Source organism: Fopius arisanus, unplaced genomic scaffold, assembly GCF_000806365.1.
Source record: "Fopius arisanus strain USDA-PBARC FA_bdor unplaced genomic scaffold, ASM80636v1 scaffold00103, whole genome shotgun sequence".
Lineage (NCBI taxonomy): Eukaryota > Metazoa > Arthropoda > Insecta > Hymenoptera > Braconidae > Fopius > Fopius arisanus.
Genome location: NW_011887842.1, coordinates 261,027 through 287,245, shown reverse-complemented (window position 1 = coordinate 287,245; position 26,219 = coordinate 261,027). Strand labels below are relative to the sequence as shown.

At 37.7% G+C, this 26,219-nt stretch overlaps 3 protein-coding genes across 5 annotated transcripts in view; 2 read left to right on the top strand and 1 right to left on the bottom strand.

Annotated features, from left to right (window-relative positions):
- Positions 1-224: 224 nt before the first annotated feature.
- Klp31E (kinesin-like protein 31E) lies at positions 225-12,124 on the bottom strand. Of its 3 annotated transcripts, none has more exons than XM_011312531.1 (11): positions 11,487-12,124; positions 8,156-8,540; positions 5,736-7,771; positions 5,031-5,522; positions 4,633-4,824; positions 4,423-4,551; positions 2,925-3,093; positions 2,530-2,635; positions 1,852-2,406; positions 1,496-1,766; positions 225-1,243 (listed from the first exon to the last, which is right to left on the bottom strand). In XM_011312531.1, exons 1-11 carry the CDS (start codon positions 11,516-11,518, stop codon positions 1,171-1,173), a joined length of 4,440 nt encoding a protein of 1,479 aa, XP_011310833.1. In that variant the 5' UTR covers positions 11,519-12,124; the 3' UTR covers positions 225-1,170. The 3 variants fall into 3 exon arrangements, with proteins under 3 accessions (XP_011310833.1, XP_011310832.1, XP_011310834.1); XM_011312530.1 differs by having other exon boundaries at positions 225-684; positions 11,487-12,123; XM_011312532.1 differs by lacking the exon at positions 4,423-4,551 and having other exon boundaries at positions 225-684; positions 11,487-12,123.
- Positions 12,125-12,840: 716 nt separating this feature from the next.
- On the top strand, positions 12,841-17,298 carry Ubqn (ubiquilin). Its single transcript, XM_011312529.1, has 4 exons — positions 12,841-13,079; positions 13,261-13,465; positions 14,013-14,301; positions 14,458-17,298. The coding sequence occupies exons 1-4, from the start codon at positions 12,978-12,980 to the stop codon at positions 15,542-15,544; spliced, it is 1,683 nt and encodes a 560-aa protein (XP_011310831.1). The 5' UTR covers positions 12,841-12,977; the 3' UTR covers positions 15,545-17,298.
- A 2,693-nt stretch (positions 17,299-19,991) lies between these two features.
- LOC105271156 (uncharacterized) overlaps positions 19,992-26,219 on the top strand; it is a 9,784-nt gene continuing 3,556 nt past the window's right edge. Inside the window, exons 1-2 of the mRNA XM_011312528.1 lie at positions 19,992-20,575; positions 23,970-25,209. Of these exons, the coding sequence (XP_011310830.1) occupies positions 24,236-25,209 (974 nt within the window). The 5' untranslated portion in view covers positions 19,992-20,575; positions 23,970-24,235. The remainder of the gene's footprint in view (positions 20,576-23,969; positions 25,210-26,219) is intronic.

The following is a 26,219-nucleotide window of genomic DNA, read 5'->3' as shown; positions in this document are numbered from 1 at the left end:
TTATAATCTACAATTAGGCGTCTTGCGACAATGCACCGACGGTTTATTCATTTTCACACCCTGAAAATTGCTTTTCTTTTGATCGTATACAATGAACGGAGTAGTCGGATGACAGGAGAAGACTATTCAAAAATATGTTTAAACTTTATCCTGTAATTTTTTTAACAACTACTCTGTTTAACAGACAGATTTAAATATTTTCAAATTCTTCCCCCACCACTCAGCTATCAAATTAAATTTACACAACGAAATTCATTTCAATTAAATATTTTCCTAGATAAAAAAAAATCTATAAAAGACACTGAAAGCAGTGTAACGAGAAATACTTCAATACATAAATAGACAGTACAAAATTCTAATCTATTAGACACTCAAATAATGAAAATGTATTAGCAAAGAATAAAAATCTATTAATGAGTGTCAAAGGAATGTAAAATATCCTTCAGATTTGAAACTTCCATTCACTGGCCACGAGTAAAATTACTTTTTAATACTAATTAATTCAGCACTATTAAAAATAATCTCATGTTCTTATTCGACGAGGGGAAAATAATTTTCTAAATTAAATACTCTGGGTCCTCCATCTCGTCGTAATGCTGCGAATGTTAGCACTTTAATGAGTTGCTCCGATTAAATGCTCGGGGATCTCTCTTGTAGTAGCTCCACAGCCTAACCGTTCCATCGCTGTTTTTAATCCCATGCAAAGGAAGATAAACGTGATGCATGAACAAACAGCACAAAAATCATAACAAAATAATTAACTCAAAATTCCCGAGAAAATCCAAGCGAAACTTTTATAGGATTGTCTTAAAAATTTTATCTCCTAAAATAACTAACATAATAGATTAATTACTAATAATTCGATTGATTCAGCACCTGAAATTCTTCTAGTTTTTATCAATTATGCAAATAAAAAAGCCTCAAGTCCCTCTAATTAATGAGACTTTTGCGCAAAATAGACTAGTTTTAAAGTAGAGACTTTGCAATTAGTTATTTCCATGAAAATCTACTGACTTTTTTTTTTTATAACGAAACTGCGAGATCCTTGGATTCCCTCAATGAAAAAAATAATAATAATAATGATGAACTCTAGAAATTGAAGAAACACGTTTAATTAATTATTAATGATGAGTTGCAGAAATAATAGCACAAGCAGATGAATAAAATGAGTTAGATAGACATTGTTGACATTGACATTGCTAGGAAAGGATCGGGAATGCGCCAGAGCTTCACTTCACCCGAGCTGTAATAATCAACATCCCAGTCGTCATTTGTTTGTTAATTAACAACTCACAATATATTAAATCAGTAGTGAAATATTTTTATTTCTAAATTCTAAAACCTTATTCAACCACTGAATTAATTACTCCAAAAATCAATAATTGAAAATAAATCTAATATATTGCGATTTGCACTCATTCAATTATCCATCTAAAAAATCGACAAATAATCAACTAATAAACGGCTAAATAATTTGATTTTAATGGTAACTCACTTGCTGGCGGTGAAAATGTGCTGCTGATTGGTGACGACAGCGTTTATTGCTGATCCATGAGCTCGAACTTCTCCCAGGGGTGAGCATTCGCCCTCACTGTCTGTGGGAACTCCCCAGGCTCGAAGATAACCACCTCGACATCCTGAAACCATCACTGCACCATTGTTTATTGTGCAAAGACCCTGAATCCAGTCCTTGTGGGCGTTGTTCAATGACTGGAGGAGCTCCATCCTGCTGAGATCCCATCGTTTTATGCACATGTCTCTAGAACCTGTTGAATAAAAATTATTCAATAATATTATACATTATCATATTATTATTTATTTTGAAATAATCATTTGTATAATAATCATTACCTGAGAATAGAGTAGTGCCACTGGTGGCAAGACACTGGACCCCATCGTAATGAGGTGGGGCAAGACTGACAGATTGCCCTGAGGTGGTGGTATCAACGAGAGAAATTAGATGATCCTTGCTACCAGTTACGACCCTTCCATCATCAGCGACAGCAAGGCACATGACAGCTGCTGTGTGTGGAGTGCTGAGACGTCCAGTGTACGTCAATTTTCTGAGATCCCAGACCCTCACCTTATCACTAGTCGCAGTGTACAATTCCTGATCATCCAAACTTAGTGCCAAATCATTTATTGTCGTTTCACCAGGAGGCACTTGCAGTGTTCTCGCGGTAGTTGTCAGGCATAATGCACCATTCTGAGTCTGACCCGATGAGAAAAGGGTCTTAACACATGAGTTGCTGGTACGAAGGTCCCAGACTTTTACGTAGGCCGATGACACGCTGAAGAGTAGGCGATGGGACTCGGAGTATTTCACTGCGACCACGTTGTTAGGATGACCTGAGAGTGTCATATTTTCCAGGCCTGTTCCCAAGTCCCATATTTTCACCGTTCGATCTGACAACAAGTTTAAATTACTCTCAAAAATTAATTAATCATCGAAGAGGTTAAATTAATTATGATAAAGTTAATAATAAGGTAAGAAATTGAAGGTTTAGATAATGGAAATATATTTTTTACCTTTGGAGCCGCTGAATAATAAGTCTTCCGTTGCATGGATGGCCAGCACTGCCTTACTGTGGCCTTCGGCAACGTGAGTGCATTGCAGAGGAGCTCTAGGCTGCACCTAACACATTTCCAAAGATAAAACTTACAGCTGACACAATGTTACGACCGCCATTCAATACTCATTTCCATAATTTGTCCAATTATCCCAGCTATTTTCTCCGATCAATTTATTCAAAGATTAAATAGTGGAGATAAGATATAATTGAACAAACTCAACGTTTTTTATCTACTTTTGTACTGAATAATATAAAAATAAATGAATAGGTCAGATCAAGCATTAAAATATCTAGGTGTAATTTAAAATGATCGAACAATCCTTAAGAGCATTACCACAAATAATGACATACCTTTCCTGGATATTGTGAAATGACTCCCTTTGTCGGTTGTGGATCGGTTGTGAGTGGTTGTCTAGTAGCAGTTAATCTGGAGAAAACATTCTCCTCGCGACTGTTGAATCGACGATAAATCGTCGGCGATCCTGGTGGCGATGACACGTCCATTTGTGCAACGTGTTCCCTGGTTTATTCATTCGATTTTTCTCATGTTAACATTGTTAGTCAGTCAGTTATAAATTGAGAATGAAAATAAACGAAAAAATACCAACAATTTATTCGTTATCACATCGTGCATTAAAAATTGTGTTAATACCATGCAATTTTCGCCTAAATCACTTATTAATCCACTTAAGTAAACTACCTAGTCAATTAATTAGTCTGTTACTTAATTAATCAATTAATTTTGGTTAAGTTCTCATGAATCCAACCGTCTTCGAAAAAATCTGTCAATTATTCTCCACTGAATAAGTACATAAATACAGTTTATTACTTATTTTGTTTATAAATATACAAAAAAAAAAATAATGTACAATCGATTAATAATTTCGCTGTGAAATTCACATAATTCTCTCACTTCTCTTTACACTGACGATAATTGACATTGATTAATGGTGGAATAATAGTGTATGTACAATTACAAATGTTTAGTGCCATTAACGAGACTCCTCTGATTTTCTAGTCCTCTCTCGTGAATCCTCTAATCTAACGAGTAATCATTAATCACCTCCTGGTGAGTCACATGGTACTCAGTACTATTGCCCCAATTAACATCTATCCCAAATTGAGAAAATTTCATTAACAAATCGAATTGAAAAAAATCGATTTTGGACAGATTTGTGTGAAATCGTAAAACCATTGATTTGTGCATTGTCGAAAAATATCGGAAATTGTTGCAATCATGCTTGTAGTGGAGAGGAGGAATTTTAAAGTTCATGAGTTTTGTGGTTCTTTTTTTTTTTATTTAATGTCCACCTACTGACAATAGCTCTTCAATTTTATTAATTTTGGATTTTATCGGATTCTTTCAAGTTAAAGAAAGTTAATCATTCATGATTCATCTTTTAGGAACAGCTTGAATATTTCAATTTTACTGAATATTCAAGAATTTAACAGAGTTTAATTTTCCAATTAAATTTTTTATTTGAAATAAAAGTGTGTTAAAGCCGCGGAATTTTGAAATCACGATTCAGAAAATTCTCGAATTTTTATCTTCATGACCCATCGAAAAAATCCCAACAAAACTACAATGAAGATGTAATTTACCGCACTCGTGGATTTATCCGAAATGTCTCCGAAATTAAGGAAAACAGTGAAATCTCCATAAAAATTTTTTTCGCGAGCTACGAAATGATAATTACAAAAACTTGGCAATCTCCCTCAATTCTCAAATTTCGTGAGATAATCATGCAAACCGCCTCCCCTCCACTAAAAAAATGCGTGAAGGAGTGAATCAATGCACAGATAAATGAAAATGACGAGAAGTAAAACGAGCCGGAGTAATGGCACTCACATAGAGCCCCCACCAGGATGGAGTGGCCTCCGGAGGGATCGTGGTGATGTGCTGTCACGTCTACTGAGTATTGGTGATCCACCACCAGCCATGCCACTCCCATGCTGGCCACGGGTCAATACCAAACCTCTGTCATAACCCCAGGACAAAACGTGCCAATGAATAACACACGTTGTGGTGAAAATAAATGAATTTAATTATTTTTTATACTTAAGACTGCCCGGAGCACTCGGTACTCGAGTTAGAGGATGATTGTGGTTCTGATTGTGATCGTCGACCTTCAGGGAATCAGCACCTTGACCTACGCCATACAGGAGCTCCTGGGGTTGAGTTGTTCGACGACGGACTTTATTGCTCTTCTGTTTCACCTCGGTCATCGATATTTGACTGTAACTTTCACTACTGTGGACAAATTTACCCGCTCAGAATTTAAATTATAAATTGCCAGAAGAAGACTACGAAATTAGGAGATTCTCGGACTTGAGGAGTTATCGCCGTTATCTTTTCATTTTTCAAGTTTTTTTGAAATTTCTGGGAAACGCAATTGGAATTGTGCCAGTGAAAATATTGTAACCGGATAATTTTTCAAATCATAGAAACTGACTTACTTATCGGGTGATGAACTCCTGGAGCTCGGGGGGCTGTAGGCTAAACTATTATCATGACTGCTGGTCATAGTGAGCAGATCCCTGTCCCTGAGCACATGCTCCAGAAGTTGATGCTGAACATCGCTCTCCTGCGCCACTTGATTCAGTCGACTCTCCATGTCCCTCACCTCGAGCTGCTTCTGTGCTGCACTGCAGCTCTGCTCCACCGTAAAATTGAGCATTCGCTGGAGAAGATATTGCGCCTCGTCAACACTCTTGACAGCTGCAATGAGGGCCTCGACCCCTGGCTCAGCCTCAGTCTCCCCATCCCCCATCTCCACCATATCCCTCTGACACTCCGCAATGCTGTCTTGCAGATAGCTAATTTTGCTCTTGACATTGTCGATATCCTCGTCAACATCCGCAGTGTCTCCTCGAGTGGCTGCCGCTGCCACCCGATGCTTCTGGAGCCGCTCCAAGTCCCTCCCCAATTCCTCCCTCTCCATCAGCAACCTAATTTTCAACATACGACGTCACCATCAAGTTACCTTTCTTCAAAATCATGTGAAAAAATGAAATCCAAATTTTGAAATATTTTAACACGAGATATTTGAATTAATTCAAACCAAATATTACGTTCAATATTCAAGTATTTAAAAATCATTGTAGCCCACTCTGCCGAAAGCTAAAAGCATAGAAATACAAAATAAATAAAAGTGGACAAACCTCTCCATTTCTCTCTCAGTCTCGGCAGCAGCCTGTTTGGCCAACGCTTGCTTAGTAATAGTCCTCTCAAAAGTCTGCCACATCTGCTTAAGTGTTTTTGGATTGACCTTCTTAACGACCGTCCTGCCAGCGACCTTCTGACTGAGTCCTCTGTCCCTCTTCCTCAACGCCGTCACCTCCTCCTGCTTCCTCCTGAGCACCACCTCTTTCATCCTCTTATCAGCCTCAAGAGTCCGAATCATATTCGCATTCTTCCTGCTCTCCTTCCTCAACTGCGCGATTTCCCGATTCCTCCTCAACTCATTCTCTTTATGCCTCTGCGCTTCCTCTCTCATTTTATTCAACAGCTTGACCTTCGCCCTCTTCATCTCGGCGAGCTCATTCCTGAGGCCCCTCAACCTGTTCTCATTCTGTGACTGACTCTTCAAAAGCCTCGCATGCTCCTTCTTTGCGGACTGCAAAAGACGAACTTCCTTCTGCATAGCAGTCAACTTCTTCTCGTACTCGTCCTTTAACTTCTTCACCTTCTCGGTGGGTGGTGACGCCTGCTGCTGGAGTGAGGACAGCACCTTGTCCCTCTCCTCCTGGGTGTCCTTAATCCTCGCTTGCAATTGCACCAGCTTGTCCTCATAATGCTGCTTCATAGTCTGCAGCCGCCTTTGAGACAACTCCAATTCTTGAATCAACCGCTGTTTCACATCAATATCAGATGTCAAAGCCTCCAATTCTCTGCCCATAGCCGCTTCTTCCTCATCCTCCTCCTTCCGATCAGAATCATCATCAGATTCATCGTCACTCATCGATTCCTGTCCATTCTCAGCCCCATCCCCCTCATTCTCCTCATCATTGTCCTGCTGTCCCTTCAAGGCCGCAAGGGTATCCATTTCCTTCTGGAGTTCTCGTTTGGCATCTGCAAGGACTGACGATGAATCTCCAAAGGTATATGATGGTTCTGAGAAAGGATTAGCAGCCTGCATCTGCATCTGTCGTTTCTTCAGCTGTTGGTACATGGCTTCAGCCTCCATGAGTTTCGCCCGAAGCTCCTCAATCTCCTCAACATAACCCAGAATCAATTCTGTCACGGGTTCCCCAGAGGCATTGTTGACCCACTGACCACCAGCTTTCTCCGCGATCAACAAAGAATTCTTCGCTGTGAGTCCTTCTACTGTTTCTGATAAAGCTTTCACTCTTGTCCGAAGACTTTGCAGCTCACTATTGAGCATCTGATTCTCGTGCCAGGCGTCATTCACCCCATCCTCTCCGACAACTCTCTTCCCCTGTCGGTACTCCAGAAGCTCCAGCTGAAGCTGTTGAATTTCTCGTCGCAAGGAAGTAATCGTCCTGGAGGATTTATCTTGATTGATCATCACTTTGTTCTTGATATTTCGAGCTCGATTGGCGTATTTTAAGGTGCTCAGGGTCTCCATGAAGTCCCGATCACTGGGTGAGACGCAGGCAATCATGACTGTTTGACTGTTACCACCCAGAGAATCCTGGAGAAGGCGCGTCAGTTTGGAGTCTCTGTAAGGCACGTGCAGAGCTTTTTTCGTTTTATCTCCGAGAGCGGAGATGACGTTGCCCAGTGCCAGGAGTCCGCAGTTTATGGAGATGCCTTCCTTGGCGCGATCTCCAGTTGCGCCCGTTCGTTTTAATCTCTCAGACCCGGCCAGATCGACAAAGTGAAATTTGGCAGTTAGAGTTTCGAATTCGTTAGCCGAATCGGAAGAGGTCGTGTCGACGTCGGCGTCGGGATCTTCTATTTTTATGCAGCGCTGTTGTTTTATGTAGAGGGTAAAAATCGCGTGGGATCGGGAGGATTGAGTGTTCATTTGGGTGGAACCTGTCGTACGCGAAAGAGCCCCTAGACGGAGGTACTCGAGGGCTTGTTCGGGGCTTGTGACCACCCGGGGTTCCACACCAGCGAGGTGGATATTTCCAGAGGGATCTTCATGAATTCGGGCCCCACCTCGGGGACCCCCTGGTTCCAGGAGGTCCTTTAAGTCCTCGTTGTAGAGCTCCAAGAATTGGGCCGTCACCTGATTAATTCCGGGCTTTTAATTAATCGTTGAACTAAATTTAATAGTTATTAAAAAAGAAATGCACTCCGGATCTTTTATTGGTAATGAGTGTATATAATTAATTAACTTCGATTCTCCGTTGAATCGAATTTTTCAACAGCCACCGGCGAGCGCGAGATTGTTAACAAATCCAAATTTATTTCAAATTTGAATTTAAATTTCGTTATTGTAAGAGTTTCATCTCTCAGTGCCAAAAAAAAATAAATAAATAAAGTGGAACACCTAGGATTTCTGATGGAAAAACATTAATAAAATAAAACATTAAAAAAGAGAATTCGATGAATGATGAATGATTAAATGTTTCCAGTCAATTCCAGACGTTACCATCGACTTGATACTGACCTTGAATTCAGGTGGCATAAGAGCTCGTTCCCGGGCACTGGCCTGTTTTTCAGCGATACCATCGAACAAGTGTCTGATAGCCCTTGGAATAATGCCAACAATCATCTCATCGACTTCAACATCAAAACCCGTGCCCATAGTGTACGTCTTTCCCGAGCCAGTTTGTCCATATGCCAAGACTGTTGCATTGTACCCATCCAAAGCCCCATCAACCAATCTTGCAACACATGCATCATAGATTGGACTCTGTCCTGTGCTCGTATCGAAGACGTAATCATAGGTGAAGGCTTTATCAGGTCCCAGGAACACCTGCGGCTCGCCTGGAGGCACTTGGGTACAAATTCGACACATGTCGATCACCTCTCGAGCCACTTGAGGCCGTATCCTGTAATTAAATCCATCATGACGTCAAGGAGTTCTTGGAAATACCAACGAATGGTTTATTCATGGTTGCACAGACTTTTAGCGATTTATGAACACTGGATTAATTAGTGGGGACAGGGAGAGTCTCAATTTCTATCAATATTGAATAGTCCTTCATTATTATAAATAAAAAATCGTTCGAACAATATTATTGAAGGTCCATAGTCAAGTTCTTAATGCATTCTGAATAGAAATTAAAGAACATTTGTCTGTTTTTACTGCAGAGGCTAATTAATTTATTTAATCGTCAACCTGTTCCCGCTGGGTTCCGAGAAGATAAAAAGATATCTATAATCCAACTCTCCATTATCTAGCTGTTATCACCAAGTTCAGATAGACAATCAGAGGAACGTTTGCAGCGGTAACAAAGAAAGTCGAAGGACTCCACGACAAAATAAAAGAGAATCCGTCACTGGAATGCTAAATATTTAAAAAACCGAGGTAAACATTGACGTGTAGTATGGAAAATGGCAGGATTTAAGGAGGGGGGGAGGAGGGGAGGAGGGGGTTGTTTGGAAAATAAATTCAATATCAGAGTTTTAAATCAATAATTCTAGGAATTTTGGGAGCTTCTTGTGTGCAGCAGCATAAGGGAAAAAAAGAAGAATAGGGACAAGTGTCTTCCGAGTGCCTCGACGTGGAGAAGAGTCATCTCTCTCCAGATGAAAGCACAAAAGACTGAAAATGAATGAGGGAGAAGTGGGTGGTACTTCATTCATCATGAAACAGGTATAACGATCATGATGTTGGATAGTCTTAATGTACGTCGCGGGTGCAATTCAACTGCATAAAACACTTGCTGAAAATTACAAAATCTTCCAATACGCCTGGAGATTATCATAATCAGCTGATGACCCGAGTTATGTTATCGTACCTCCAACAGAATTAATTTTACGAAAATTCTATGGGCGGGTTTATCTGAATTTTTATTCGCTAATTGAAAATTTCGTGGGCAAAACTTTGGGATTTTATAATAAGACGGAATGATTATGAGAGATAAATAAAAATTTCAGATTTCCTGTAATTATTTTGAAATTATTATAGAAATTATGAAATTTATTAGGATTAATCCAAAATTCACTGGAAAAAATCCAAAATTTGGGATGGAATACTGATGTATCCACAGGAATTGCAATCAAGGGAAAAATTTTATTCTTGCTGGTCCCAAAAATCTGAAACTTCATCGAATGATCAGTGAAAAAAAAAGTCCCGTTCCGAAATGAAGAAATGAATTTTTCTACTTCTCGTAGATGAAATCAAATGAAAATACGAAATGATTTTCATAACAAGGATGTTCAGTGGGATGCAAAGAATCTTCCGGCATAAATAATTCATAAAATAATAATCCTCATGAATAATGAAACCCAATTACTATCATACGAATCTCTCAATTCATTATTTTTATGCAAACCGAGGAATTTTCGTCACGCATCAGTCGCATTTACTGGTCTACCCACGATATCGTGTTCGGTGAAAGTCACAGATTTGTAGTTTATATACCATTTACGATCCTCTATGAGGTGACACTGCATTTTCCCCCGCATGAAAGTTCCCATTCTTAAAACGAAAACATTATTGAACATTCGAAAAGAAGAAAAAATAATCGCTGAATGCCATTAAATAAAATTCCGGTATCCCCTTCAACAATTACCAATTGATTAAATTAAATATTGGAGTACTAATGAATTATTATCCAAATTATTGAAATTATTGGAAGCATAACAACAAATCAGTGAAGATTATGGAACTAAATGGAGAAGCAAATGGTGATTCAATTGTGGAAAAAAAAAAATTAAAACTGAGGTGCGAATACCTTTTAAGAAAATCATGTTGAGTTTTTTGTTTCTTTTTTTCTGATTATTTGAAGTAATTATGTGAAGGTTCCAATGCCGAATGTATATCTTATGTATACATATATAAGAGGCAAATAAGATGCCAGTGGATATCGTGGAGTTAATAGAGAAGCAAACGGTCAATCAATTGTGGAAACCGAGGTGTAAAAAATCTGTACATTGGCCTTGTAACTTCGCCTACAAGGCTAGTCCTAACCACCCACGTTCCCGTTAAAGAATTGTGGCCTTAGCACAAGATTTTTCATCTCAGAAGCAACATAAACACTAAATAAGTACCCAAAACAAATAATGGAGTCAAAGAAAAATATTTTATCATTCTCAATATCCCGGATTGCCTACTATATTCTTTTCTATTATCTCTGTGAATAAATATTGGACAATCTTTGGGAAAACATTGATCATTATTGGGAGGTGTAAAATAACTAGGTGATGAGTAATCTCAAGTCTTTAATCAAATTGTAATGGAGGACGAGTGCATTGGGCTGTAATAATCGATGAATAACTCCCGAAGGAGGAGAGATAGCAAAATTTTTATAGAAATCGTTTTTTTAGCCCATGTATCGCCTCGCAAAAAAGGTATTCATGAAAATTTCGCTATTTATCTTCATTCACGAGATATTCAACGATAAATGCCTGTGGATGAGAGGCAGTCACCGTAGTTTATCAAATTAGGAAAGGAATTATCAATTGAAATTTTATTCAACATCTCTTTGTTATTGTCAAACACCACAGGAAATAATTTTAATACCACCCCTTCACCTCCCTCATTACAGGGAAAACAAATTTTCATTGATTATCTACCCTAATTCGAAATTTATCGAAGTGAAACTGCCAATAAATTTTAAAAATCATGAAAACCATATTTTTTGAATATCAATATCTCCCTAGAATTATCAATAATCCTAAAAACTTCTGAGTCATTCAAAATAAATCCCATAAACTGACAAAAAACGATAACCCTTTGAAAATAATTCAGTCTAGGTCTCGACTTATCAAAATAACTCCAAAAAATACAGAACTTAAAAAAAAATGATAAATAATGGAAAAATACTTACCGAACGGCGACTCGAACACTCGAGTCATCCATATCCCTTGTCTCCTTAATTATCCTCGAGAACCAAAACTCCTGACAGGATTTACTATTTCCGAAAGACTGATGATTACCTCACAAATTTCCGAAATGCCGAATGTCCGATGACGGAAAGACGTTTGTTTATTTTCCCCCCGGCGGGGTCACCATTGTTATAAATGATTTATTGATTGAACCACTTTTTTATTTATTTATTCATTGATTGGGTTGAGGATATTTCTTCCTGGATTTTTATTAACGTTTCCATCCTACTCGACAGTCCAAGGACCGGAGCTGGACTAGACTGGATGACCGACGGTTGCCGTATATGGCGGACATGTTACATTCTGTTGTCAGATATTTTATTATTGTGGAGGAGGAATTGTACAAAACAGAGTGGGGGCTGGTGGGGGATGCCACTCATTAACTCATTACCAGATGGTCGTAACTCCAAATATTCTGGAGCCCTTGTTTCGAGAATATTTTTGAAACCGTTGGGTTGGGGGAAAAACTTTGGGGACATTTTCGGCGTGAAATTTTGAAAGGTAAAAAAAAGAGTTTTTCAATCTTTTAAGAACTGAGGAATTTCGCAGATATTTTGGGATTTAAAAAGGTGGAATTACTGGAGTTGGGACCTTTCAATTAATTTTGTGACTCAATGGCGTGGAGACTAGGGAATTGGATTCACAGATGGCGCCATTTTTTATCAGTGTCGGCTACCGCCACTTGTGGCGAGCTTAAAAAAATTGCAGATTCGCGGGAATTTTGAAATTGTTGTTAAATCGATTGTTTCACGGATTATCGGTTGTGGGCGGGGTGCGGAAATCGAGATATATTTATTTATATAAATTTATTATGAGTTATATGAATTGATTTCAATTGATTTCAATTGATTTTACCATATTTATTTGATCAATCAATTTTTAAGGGTCCCATTTCTCATCTCAAAACTATTTCAACAATTCAAAAAGTCTCCGTGCTCCTCAAGTCCTCACCATTTTGTCAGTACCACCTGCCGCCATCTTGTGATGCCCATGTGAAATGGCGGCGATCCTTCAAACACGCGTGTGACTCCGAATTGTACAATTTATGGCCCTGCCGTGGCCGAACACACGGTCCCCACGTAAAGTTCCACTGAACTAAAACGTAGATGGTCCCCAATTCTCTACGGAGAAAAAAAAAACAAAGAAAAACAAAACAACAATTAAAAAAAAAAACCGAGGTGACAGAATAAGTGACAAACAATTCAGAAATCTTCGTGCCTCCTGAGAGCCTCGGTCCACCCCAATCCGGGGATAGCCATCAACCAAATAATAAAACGTAGAATAAAATCCATTTACATAGGTTTTTGAAGCTCGCCGCCGAGGCGCCGTTTGGTGTATGTAATACATACGACCAATAAAAAGATTGAAAAAAGGAAATCAGAGAAGTGAAGTGCAGGGGGAGTCGAAAGTAACGAGTCATCAGGCGGTACAAGATGGCAGAGGGACAGGACAGTCCGCAGAAAATAACGATTTTTATCAAAACACCGAGGGAGAAACAGACAATCGAGATCGAGGAAAATGCCTCCATCAAGGACGTAAGTATCCAGAATATTTGTTATCAAATGTTGACGATAAAATGGAGGTCGACGATGGATTTCGGGTTGGGGTGCTGTCACGTTGGTTAAGCACTGGAACAACATTGAAATCAATTTCGTCATTTCATGCAATTGTTTGGTAATTGAATCATTTAATTTTTTATTTTGTCCCGGAAAACAGTTCAAGGAGGAGGTGTCGAAGAAGTTCAATGCTCAGCCGGAACAGTTGTGCCTCATTTTCGCGGGGAAAATTATGAAGGACCATGAAACCCTGGGGACACACAATGTTAAGGATGGATTAACAGTTCATTTGGTTATTAAAGCATTGAGATCACAGCAGCCGAATAACCAGGGGGCATCCCAGCAACCGCCTCCGAGGCCTGCAGGTCAGTAGAAATTGGGAAATTGGGGGATTGAGAGAGACACGGGTGGAAGATTGCTGTCTTTGGAAAGGGACCAATGTTCAAGTCTCTTTTATGAGCAATTTTATGATCAATTTAAAAAAATCCACGAGCTTTAGAGATATCCGTTGAATAACTCTTGGCGATTCTAGAAATCGAAATAAATATTTTCAGAGGAGAGGGCGTAGTTATGATTCAGGGATAAATTAATCACTTGAATTTGAAAAAAACAAAAAAAAAACAAAAAAAAGATTCTACTTGATCGGAAATTGAATGATTTTTCACCATCGAAAATTGATCTATTGCTCGTTAGTCTTATCAATTAGTTTTTATTTATTAATTCGAATTCAATGATATTACAAGTCTTGAATAATCAAAACTTCTATGAAAACTTCATTTGCATAAAAAAAGAGAAGTTTTTGTGGTTCTTCAATGACGTACATGAATTGGAATATTCTTTGCACTTCACTAATTTATTCGTGAATTTTTTCGTCTTCCAATATGAATAAATCGATATTTTTTCTGTTGACAGCTGATGTAGGTGCTAGTCCATTTGGTCTAGGGAATTTAGGGGGCCTAGCTGGCTTAGAAAATCTTGGTCTGGGTTCAGCCAATTTCGTTGATCTCCAGCAGCGCATGCAACGAGAATTACTCTCAAATCCCGAAACAATGCGTCAAGTTTTCGATAATCCACTGGTACAAAGCCTCATGAATAATCCAGAAAATGTTCGCATGCTCGTCTCGGCAAATCCACAAATGCAGGAGCTCATGCAACGTAATCCGGAAATCAGTCACATGTTAAATAATCCAGAATTACTGAGGTAATCAATTATTCAATTATCCAACAGTTGAATCGTCCTCCTAAACAAATAAAATGTAATATTTAATTTAACAAAATATGGAATTTTTCTCGAGACTGAAAAAAAAGATTTCTCAAATCTTATCATCCTTAGATAAATTATCTGTGTCTCTTTCAGACAAACGATGGAACTGGCACGAAATCCGTCAATGCTTCAAGAACTGATGCGCTCCCACGATCGAGCACTCTCCAATTTAGAATCGATTCCTGGAGGACACAGTGCCCTTCGCCGGATGTATCGGGACATTCAGGAGCCAATGTTGGCAGCAGTCAACAGCGAGCGCAATCCCTTCGCAGCATTAATCGAGAACACCTCAGAAGCTGCCACAAATCCTCAGCAAGGCCAGGAGAATCGTGATCCCTTGCCCAATCCTTGGAATCCCAACACAGACTCGCCATCACCAGGCGGTGCCCCAAGAGCTGCTCCTGGAGGTCTGGGGGGACTGGGAGGCCTAGGTGGTCTTGGAGGCCTTGGGGGGCCCGGTCGAGGTCTCCTCGACTCTCCAGGGATGCAGAGTCTCGCTGCTCAGATGATGGAAAATCCCCAGCTGATGCGAAATATGCTGGTGGCCCCCTACACGAGATCAATCTTAGAGGCAATGGCCGATGATCCAGCAATAGCCGAAGGAGTCTTAGCTTCTAATCCATTCTTCAGATCCAATCCCCAGATGCAAGAGCAAATGAGGTCAATGCTACCGGCTTTCATCCAACAGATGCAGAATCCTCAAATCCAAAGTGTTGTGACAAATCCAAACGCTTTAGCAGCGATAATGCAGATACAACAGGGAATGGAGCAGCTTCGCACAGTAGCTCCTGAATTCGTTGACACTATGGGCCTCCAATCAGTCCCCACAATACCCACATCTGGTGCAACAGCTTCACCAACATCCCCATCAACGGGAACTGATAGCAGTGCCACAGGAACTACAAATGCATTAGACACAGCAGAGCCAGCTAGAGATTCAAATGATCTCTTCTCTCAATTTATGGCTAGAATGGTGTCGTCAATGGCTCTGAATCAGGGTGGTGAGGGTGATGGTGCTGTCCCTCCACCTGAGGAACGTTACAGGGCACAGCTAGAGCAGCTGACTGCCATGGGTTTTCTCAATCGTGATGCTAATCTACAAGCGCTCATTGCTACATTTGGGGATATTAATGCTGCGGTTGAGAGACTACTCGCTAATGGACAAGTTTCTATGAGCTAACCGTGTTTATTTCATACTGTAAGGGGCGTCTATTGGTCGATGGAGGTGATTTATTGGTGAGGGCTGAGACCGTTGATGATTATTGTTTTCTGGATTAATTCAATCAGGATCAGCTGAAGAGTCACGGAAATTTGAGCAATAACAAATAATTCGTATGAGAAACCTCGGAGGAAATCTAGAGTGAAATAGCAAAGGGAGGTAATTTCATTGGTTTTTTCGGAATATCTCTTAAATTGAGGGTGATACGAAATTTTTATCAAGGCTATTCCTATTTTATAGCTAGAACTGAGAGCTACAAAAAATAAAACGGCGTTGAAACAAATTTCGTTATCTCCATTGAATTTTGTCGTACGTGAATTCCGGAGTGATTGGCATGAGATTTTTTTGTCGATGAAAACTTGAGGGAAATAAATTATTTATCGAAGATTTAATGGTTGAGAGAGGGGCAGGGGGGTGTGGTGATTTTCGATAAGTTTTTTTTTTAATTCCCCTGAGTGGGAGAGATCTCATGATAAGCGTATTGTTGGGACAGGATTTCCTTATTTCGGTGAAGTTTTTTCTCGTTGAATGGCTCTCGTTGATTCAATTTTTTTTTATTATTTTTTTTTCTTTCGATTGAGGTCTATTGGGTTTGGTGGAGTGACTGAGAATGTGAGACAATCGTGAGGGCGGAGAAGAGGGGAAATGATCTGGATTGATTGGGCATGTGCTAAATTCAAGGAAAGACGGAAGTGGTGAACGGAGATGAAAAATTGACGGTTTTGTTTTCATGAATTATCTGGGGATTAATTCAAAGAGGTGGAGAGAATGGTGAAGGAGTTTTTTAAAAAATTCTGTAAAAGGCTGACTTTTTCTGTTAAACCCGCGATATTATTTCACGAACATCTAGTATTGGGTTTAGAGAAAAATGTAAAATCTTTCCATTAGGGCCTGAATTTTTTAATGGACGATTCCTCTGGGGTTTTTCGATTGATCCAATTGTTTTTGAATTATTCAACGATTTAATTTTCGACTTGTCGAAATTCACCACTTTACATGTGAATTCTAGATACACTGATTTTTTTTCAAGTTTTCTCCCATTTTTGTTCGACCTGCCGCACTCGTAGTATAATTGCCGTCTCACAGCATTTGAAACTATAAATTTACCCCATTTTAGTTTTTCCCTTCACAGGTTATTGCAAAAGTGGTCACAAAAATTCATAAACAATTTCGCGTGTGTTTTCATTTTCTTTCTGGAATTTTTCATGTCAAAATATTATGTTCTCGTATCCCGTTATTTGAAGAAAAATGCGTAGGGAAATCGAAGTGAATATTCATTGAGCGTCTGTAGAAGTGAATTGATTAATGATGAAGATTAATTACAAAGACGAGGGAAAAGTAGCAGAGATTGCTCGGAATCATATGAAATCATTGTTTACTAAACAATAAATTGGAACGAAAAGAAAGACTAGTAATAAAATCCGGTAATAATGAGAACTGTAAAATATCTTCGGCTAAAGGATTTTGATTTTTAATATTTTTGGTGGACGTAATTTAGAAAAAAATTAAACGAAAATAAAAAAAATAAAAATAATATTCGAATTGTATTTATGCGCCCATTTTCGATAGTTTGTGGTAAGCATTGTCAGATCAAAAACAGATTGAGAGTGAACGATTCATAATGCACATATATACCAGTATGTATGTGTTGGGTGTGTGTATATAACTGTTTATATACACGATAAAAAGTGAATAAAAATGATGATGAAAAACAATATATCACAAGAATAAAAATTTATAGAAATACTTAAATCCATTCCGTTTGATAAAATTCCATAGTTTGTTTCCGTTTCAAGTGATGGATTGAGTGTTGCTTGATTAACAATTGAATTATTATTTTCGAGACGATAAAAAATATATAGAAGATTTATTTTGCAGAGAATAATTGATTGACATTTTTCGGCGAAACTGTTGGTTTATATTCCTTGAAGTATATTAATAGATATCTATATGTGGAACATGACAACAAATAACGGAAATGGAAATGCATGAAAATTCATTGATTGCGGCGTATGTAACAAGTGAAATTTATTATTATTGGGAATTGCAGATTTATCTCAACGAGTAGTTCCAAGGGAAAATGGAAAAATATTTTCTTGAAAGATCACTCATAACTGAAATAATTTCATGTTTTCCCAAGTTTACTCGTCACGCCGAATTCAATTTTTTCCACTGCATTAACTCATGTTGAAAGAAAAAAAAAATCAACATTTTGAAATTCCGCTGGCAAAATTCAGTCACTTGAATTTTTATAGCCAAATACTATGTGTAAATAAACCTTACATTATAGAAAAATATGATAAAAGTGGGTTTGAATTTATGTAATAAATATTTCCGTACTAGAAAGTTGTTGATCCCCGATTTTAAAATAGAATATTGCGTCATTTGAAATTTTGGGTAAAGAGGGGAATTAAATTTATGGGGTCTAGATCACTATGACACTGAGTACCAAACATTAACACGTGCAGCTGTTTTCTCATCTCTGGAGGATTAGAAGTATTTAGTAGATTGACCTGATGACACATTTCCCCTTTTTTCAGTCGTAAAAAAATATTACGATAAAAACAAAAATTTGTAAAAATAGTAAATAAGACATTCCGTGAATTTTCAAGATGAAAGAATATTTCTTCGACACCAGTCACCGGAAGCTTTTAAATTCTTGTGAAAATCAGAGTGACAAATGGAAATAGAAGAAGAGGATGGAGGGAATCCCATTCGATGCCTTTCACAATAAAAATCGATAGAAGCCCCTGAAAATGCGGCCAAGTCGTTGACCACTAAACGAATTGTCACAACTCTTCATAAAAAACGAAAAAGCCCCATGGAATATTGTGCATCTTTAGGTATTCACAGATAACAATCGCTTCACGCTCCAGATCTTCTCCACCAGTTATCGTCGTTCCCGTCACCTCGACCCAAAATATAACTCTTTATCCGTTCTCATACAAAGAGAATTGTCATGCATTCGAGATAAGAATAAGTGCTTCAATTTGTTTGGTACATAATTCCGATAGTCGAGGATTACTCAGCTTTGAATAAAACTACACGTCTTTAACATTTCAGATATGATAAAAATATTGCATACAAACATTTGCTGAGTTTTTTTAAAGAAAAAAATTAGTGTAGTAAATTGTGCAGAGTCGAGGATTGGTATGTGCTTTTTTTTTTCTTTATCAAATATTTATATTTGATAAATTTATCTGTACATGTGATATGATGGGTAAATTGATCACTTTAATTGACCGGAATCTCATGTTGTAGATATTGTCCTCTTGGACAATTCGTCGCATCACAAGAACCTCTCACATCTATTTTTGTCAGCAATTCGAGGACCAGTTCAACATTGCCTGGCCATTTGCTGAGCAAACAGAGTCTCCAGACCATTCGCCTGAACACACACGTCCAACAATCAGAAAAAACCCTTTCATTGCTGCATTAACAATGTACTAAAACTCAATGAGTCTCTAAAATGCATGTATATTTTACATTGCAAATATCTCCAAGGCAAAGAAATCCATTTGATTTCATTCTCGATAAGAAATTAATTGATCCCCTCAGAATCCATCAAATTATTAGTGCGCGACTTGTTATATTTCTTAAATTAATCAGACTGAATTCGGTAAATAATTGACCTCTTCAAGAGAAAGCACGATTTCTAGAAAAACTTGTAATCAATTTTCACCGCTGATCACCGAAAAATATCACATTCGATTTTTATTCAAAAGTAAAAAAGTAATTTAGAATGGAATTTTCTTCGTTGTTGTTATAAATATTTCCTTGGTTTTACAACTCGATTATTCAATGCTAATGATGACAGGAAGAATAAAACATTCAGGAAGTATTTATCCACTGAAGATATATTATTCCGCGATTTTTGCGTCTAGTTTAATATTATCAACGAATTCCTCGGATATTAAAAAAAAAATGTTGCAGTGATGATCGCTGAACTGCTTATGACCAATCCTAGAAAATACTTGGCCCTTCCTGAAAAAGAGTGGAATGATTGAATTTCTGTGATGAGGATGAAAACTCCGGTGGACGGAGTTATTCGAGGGAAATACCGTTTGATACAGTACTCGCCGGTTGTAAGAGGGTACAACGAAGAAGGTAAAATAGGTACATAAACGTGGGCCGAGCTGCTCGAAAAGGTGGGGATAAAACACTTTTATCCCACCACAAGACGAAACCAAACCAGTCGCACCGAGGGTAGGGGATTGCCTGGTGATCGCACACGTCCCGTGACCGTTGCAAGATCTTCAGCGGCTGTCGTTCCTCCTTTTATTGGCGATTCCAAACTATTTTAAATTCATCTAATGTGTTTATCATTTCCCTCACGTACCGTTGCAACGCGCGCATTACCTCCTCCAGATGTTTATCGATCATTCCATGATCTGCAGATCAATATTCTCATCAATACTGCAACAAATTTATTAATTTAAAGTGATTTTTTAATAGTAGAGTGCAATTTTTTTTGCCTTGAGCAGTTGTGAGTTTTGTGAGCTGCTTGAGATTTCCCCAATTTCCTCAATTTCCCTCGAGTTATCGAGTGATTTAATCTGCGTAATTGATTCTGAAACGCAGAATAATCCTATAATTATGCAATTACTTACATACCAGACTCCAGACCTCGTTGTGCAACGGATTATATCAGGAATTTGAGGTGTGTGAGTTTTGTGAGTTTTGTGAGTTTGAGTTATCGACTGAGAATTAAACTTGAGCGGTAAAATTAATCGCCCCCTTTTGGAGGGATCAAGTGATTTTTTGCGGATTTTCAATTTGAAAATTGTGAGAGTGATTGTGGAGATCGGCGGGAATTGTGAGCTCCAGTGATTCTCGAGTTGTGAAAATTTTTGATGGTGTATGTGACTTTTTATTTTGTTTAATTATTTTTTTTCTGAGGTGCGGAAGTATTTTGATATTGAGGCGTCGCCTCCTACGGTTTTCTGTTTCTCATCTCTGCATACGTTGGAAACCAGCGGAATGTGGCACGAGGTGAGTTAGCGCACACTCCCCTCTTCCTCGTGTTTTATTTTATTTTTCACCTCCTTCCCACTTGCTTTTGAAGTTATTCGGGTTTTGCTCTCTCTCTCTCTGGTTATCCAGGGCCGGAAGGGCACTTTTTAGGGACATCAATCGATAAATACGTTGGGAACCCCCCACTTTGGTCCAGCGCTCTCCCTTTCCATCTTTTTTTTTTTAATTGCTGGGGAACAGTCAGGGAACATTTTTCGAATTTTCCCTGTTATTTCCTAGCTTAGGAAATTTCGGACTAGAGATTTCATGGAACTTTCCGGTATTTAGGGGCTGGGAGTGTTAATGGGGAAAATTCCGGATTCGAAACACGTGGGAAAAAATTATTTCAAGATTAAATTATAAATTGACATTAAGGAAATCTGAAAATCCATTTTCTTTTATTGCATCTTCTATCAATTTTTCGTTCATTTTATTGCGATTTTTAGCGAAAAAAAAATCAATGGAATTCGAGTATATTAATTGATTTGATTGAAATATTTTTAGATCGGAACTTAATTTTTGCTCAATTTTATATTTAGTATTTGAATTGACGATTTTTGATTGGTTATGAATAATAATTTTAAATAAATGAGCACCTCACCCCACCCCTCTATTATTGCATCGCGATTGGTCGAATTGTAGTCCCGAAAAATATTTTTAGAACATATTTCCAAATATTTTTGGTTGATATTTTGGTGAGAAAAGGAAAAATATGATTAATTATACCGCAAAACCGAATTCTATAGATTTTTTCTATTTAAAATTTTCAATTGAAAACTGCAGCAGAATATAATAATAATAATAATAATAATATAATAATAATAATAATAATAATAATATATGGTTAATACAAATTTAATAGAAATTTTCTAACGGTGATAATCTTTTGTTATCATTTTACGAGGAAATTTGCAAGATGATCGCAAATGACTATGAAATGAAATACTGAAAGATCTTCCTTTGCAAGGGGAGAACTTCCTCTGTGAATATTTTCTGAATAAAATAATTACTCTGGGACTTTCTTTTAAATAAATTCCAAATGTTCTTGAATTTTGCATTCTCAATTTTTTTATAAATTCCATCGGAAAAAACTCTGGAGTAAAATACTTGGGGATAACTAGATTAGCAAAAAATATTATCAGAATAATTTGTATTCAATTATTTTCAACTGATTATGAAAGATCGATAAATCGGAATTAATTATTTGGCAAATTTCGATTTCGTGAGGAACATAACCAGAATAATTAGTATTAAATATTTTTCTATTCATTATTACGCGGATAGAATTAACAAAAAAATGCAGATCTCAGCGAAAATGGAATTAGAATGAAATGCTTTTGCGTGGAATTTTCCAGCTGCAGAGGAGATACTCGAAGTGAAATTCCTTGCTTACCTCGGTTTTCTATTTTTAATGAATTATTAAATATATTTTTCAACGTTGAAATATAAATTTTATGATTACCGTAGATTTATGTCTTTTGGTTTGTCCAATGAATGAGAGGATTTGGGGACGAGAAAAATATTCTACAGCCCATTGGACTGAGTGGAGGTTTGGAGCAATGAATCATTTATTTTAATCGAATGAATGGAGTTGTTCGTGAGAGGTGACGAGTTTTTTCCAAAGGAATTGAGAATGAAAAGAATGATTCATTATTTCTATGGATCTAATTCATTCATCTTTTCTCAAAAGACGCAAAATAGAAACCTCAAGTGTTCAATGAAATAGAGCTCCCTAAGAATTCTATTGATTAATCTGGGATCTTTCCTGATCATTTATTTACACAAATCCCCACGAGAAAATGCCGCATAAAAAAATGATTGCTCTTCACTACAATTAATTCTATTGATACACTACAGAAATTCTTCACCCCGAATTCTCTACGCATTCTACTGGACTCTTCCAGTTAAAAACCCGTCGACATAATTAATCGTATAAATAAAAACATCAATAAACAAAATTATCTCTCAAAAATTCAATAGAATTTATCAACGAACGAATTTTGTTCAATGTCTGTATTTCCTCATGTAATAGGTAAAAACCGCATGGACCTATGAAAATATATTTATGGCGATATATAATTTGTTTGTGTTATATTTATATTAATAATAAATATAATATCAAGGCGTAGAATAGGCGGAATAATGATTTTTGTCAACTAAAGAATTTTAGTCATGATGCGGGAAGATTTAATTCGGAAAATCAATTAATGATTAATTATTTTTATTGAAGAACTGTTTATTAATTAATAAGTAATTAATAATTAATTGATAATTAATTAATTGGAGTGATTAATGGGGGAGATGAGGTTCAGAAGCACAAATGGTGGCTCGAGACGCGTCAACATGGTCAACACTCATCAAAAATAAACTTCCTGTACAGCTTCCAAGAGTAACAAATAAAATAGCATGTCACTGAGTAATGGGGTCAAGAATGTTCCGTGATTTCCTCATGCACGAACCAATGGACTACGGCTAGAGCCTAAAATCACCTCGATTCCAATCCACCGATTTTTCAAGCTAACCCTTTTTCCATATCGCATTTACACTCACATCTGTGATCGTGCACATTCCTGTGGTCGAGGGGATCGGTATCGCCAGGTTTCTACTATCGTATCATACAATCTCAACCTGTGATGAAGAAGTATGAAGGAGAGATTCATTATTTCCCTTGAAATATTGATGCTGGTTTTAATTACATTTTCGTTGGAGAAACATCGGAGAAATGAGTCTTTCATCTACGGAAAAATCTCACGGCTAGAAAATTAATGTTTCAGTTTAAAGTTCAAAATCATCAGCTCTTTACAATCTTAGATTTACGGCTAATTATCTGAATTTTTTAGAAATATTAATTACTAATTACCGAATTTTATGAAATCTTTCATGAGGATTACGACAATTGATGCTTAATTAATTAACTAAGTCAGTTAACTAATTATTTAGAACAACATTGATAATTCCCCAGTTATTCGAATTTTTATGAATTGATATATAATAATTTTTATAATTTTTATGTAAAATTTTGAAATGCGGAGATCATGAGATTTCATGGAAGAAAGACATTTCCAATTTCTAGTGATCTTTTTTTCTTTGCCAATATTTATGAAGCGTCTCATAAAAACCTGCAAGACCCCGTGCACCTGAACCTCTGCAACCGGCAACCCGAACCCACATGCATCTCCAGAGCGATCCCGATACTCTCCTGAAATTCATACCCAGGTCGTTTTGTTAACTAATGTCTCCTCCCAGCGTATGACTCTCAATATCACTCACCACATCCCAGAAAACTCGTTTCCCCAATGTCGATTTCTCAATTACCCGAAGCCTCTCGAATTCCCCAAAACCATATGAGCTAAAAGTCATTTTCTCTCCACAGGGACAAGAAAACAACCGCAGATGAGCCCGTGGGACCAGACTCGGGTTATCATCCCCATCCAACGATCTTCCCTCCAAAAAACCAGTGAACACGAGTTCAAATTCACCAACGAATCTAAAGAAAATTCAGAATGCCCAGCCCCCTTTCCCACCGATTAAATGCCAAAATGAACGGTTCAAGAGAGACTCCCTCCCCCCCATAGACGTGACTCTGCCAGATTTTGCAAAAAAGAAAAGATCGATAAATCCCTCGTCAAGCCCCAAGTGATGCTAAAGCACATACCGACGGTTCAGCCGTCCTCGAATGGCTCTCGAAATCACCATCACCCTCACAACCACAGCATCCACAACATCCACCTTCACCAAAATGATTACGGTAGCCAAACCATCTCCAGCAATCACCAGCACTTCACAACAGGTCAGCCAACAACAGGATCAACACGTCTACCCCGTGGGTGTCACGATCAATCTGGTATATACGACTCCCTCCATCCACTAACGAAAATACGAGAGCCATCAGTCCACCGTCACCCCCTGACTCACAGTCAGCTGAGTGTCAACAATATCTCAAGATTGAATCATTCTCACGGACTGAATCTATCAACCCTATCAACATCAAAGCACTCGATAGACAGTGCGAGTCCAGTTGTTGGTAATGACATTCATCCATCGACAAATCACTCATTGCCACATTATCATCATCATCATCATCTTGGTCATGGAGTGATGGCTCCACACCTGCAGGACAGGCCACAGGTGAACGGTGGTCTTGATATTTCAAGGGTATCGAGATTACCCAGCCAAACTACACCTTCTCCACCTGTTCCTGGTCATCCACCTGTTCCTTTGCAGCAGATTGCAACCATCTCCGGAACAAGTGCTGGCCAAGTTGTACCGGTGCTAGATAATTCCTGGACGTCTTTCTGTCTCAAAGGAAAGGGAAGTCTCAGTAATAAGAATCCAGAGGATGGTGTCAAGGAGATGCTAACATTTCTTGGACTGCTCTGTCTTGTCTCGTTGCTGTTGGCTATGTTGTCGCATATTTTTCTGCTGAAGATGTCACCGTTGAGTGTCACACCCAGCAGTTTGATCAGCCCTGAGGAGTATACCATTGTTTATGAAGTAACCCTGGGACTTTGTGCTTTGGCATTGTCACTCAATCTCTGCTGTCTTCTGGTGTGCGCCATTCAATTTCTCTTCGCTATGAAACTCGTCAAGAGTTCGTACAATCAGAGTCATCGGTGAGTCTTAGCTCTTTCCTTTTCTAAACTACAATTAACTATTATTCAAGCAAATCTCACATTTGGGTATGTTAACAAATCATAAATCATAACAAATCAATTTTAGGAAAATTCAGAGATTAACGAAAAAATGGGTTACAGGGAAGACTCGGGTTAAATGGAATGCGGGACATAATTTAAAAAATTAAAAATCAGATCTGAATAGGTGGATGTAAATTCATATTTTTCACCCATTTTGAATTAAACACCTTGAAGACCAAGTCTGGTAGAATTGGAAAATAAAAATGACTTCAGGAAAAAAATCAAGCAAGATAACAGAAATTATGATGGCGTAATCGGATATATGATATATCCACGCGAACATTTGCTGGAAAAAAATGAAGGAATTATAGGGAATGAAATTTAAGAACTTTGAACTACAGAAAACCTACCAGTCATGCACTCGTAACACCATTCAAATCTAAAACAGAAATACTTTTTTTTTGTATTCAATGTTATCAGAGAATTATTTCATTGATTCAATCGTACCGAAAAATGAATTGGGTATAAAACCATCTACAGATGTTTCAGGGAAAGGAAGTTTGGAAAAATCTATTAATGAATTTTTTATGGACAGCCCGTTGTCCGTGGAAATGGTTGAGGAATTCTTTCAGAACTACTCATTTCCGATGCGATTCCAAAGTAGTGAATGTCCTATTAATTTTTTTTTCAAACCTATAACTGAATTTCTGAGAATCTCTGTTGAAATGAAGCTGTATGGTAATGATGTCGAAACCTTCATTTGCATTGAAAATTATCCAGAATAAATATGAAATACGGCATCAACACATCATTAAAAAATTTCATATTACAGTTTCATTTAAATTTCAAAGAATTTCATAATTAAAAATTAATGATCGTATTACAAAATCAATGGAAATCTCAAATCGCTTTGGAATTGATTCTCTGCATTATTAGATTAATGTTCATAAAAAAATTAAATATTATAGGCTTTTTTTATAATTTTATAT

What these genes read in the sequence shown, in the direction of transcription:
- Ubqn (XM_011312529.1), top strand. Translation starts at nt 12,978, where the DNA reads ATGGCAGAGGGACAGGACAGTCCGCAGAAAATAACGATTTTTATCAAA. An exon ending in AAAATGCCTCCATCAAGGAC is followed by an intron (nt 13,080 to 13,260) that starts GTAAGTATCCAG and finishes CCCGGAAAACAG; the next exon opens with TTCAAGGAGGAGGTGTCGAA. An exon ending in ACCGCCTCCGAGGCCTGCAG is followed by an intron (nt 13,466 to 14,012) that starts GTCAGTAGAAAT and finishes TTCTGTTGACAG; the next exon opens with CTGATGTAGGTGCTAGTCCA.
- Klp31E (XM_011312530.1), bottom strand. Translation starts at nt 11,518, where the DNA reads ATGGATGACTCGAGTGTTCGAGTCGCCGTTCG. An exon ending in TTATGCCACCTGAATTCAAG is followed by an intron (nt 7,772 to 8,155) that starts GTCAGTATCAAG and finishes GGAATTAATCAG; the next exon opens with GTGACGGCCCAATTCTTGGA. An exon ending in ACTGAGAGAGAAATGGAGAG is followed by an intron (nt 5,523 to 5,735) that starts GTTTGTCCACTT and finishes GTTGAAAATTAG; the next exon opens with GTTGCTGATGGAGAGGGAGG.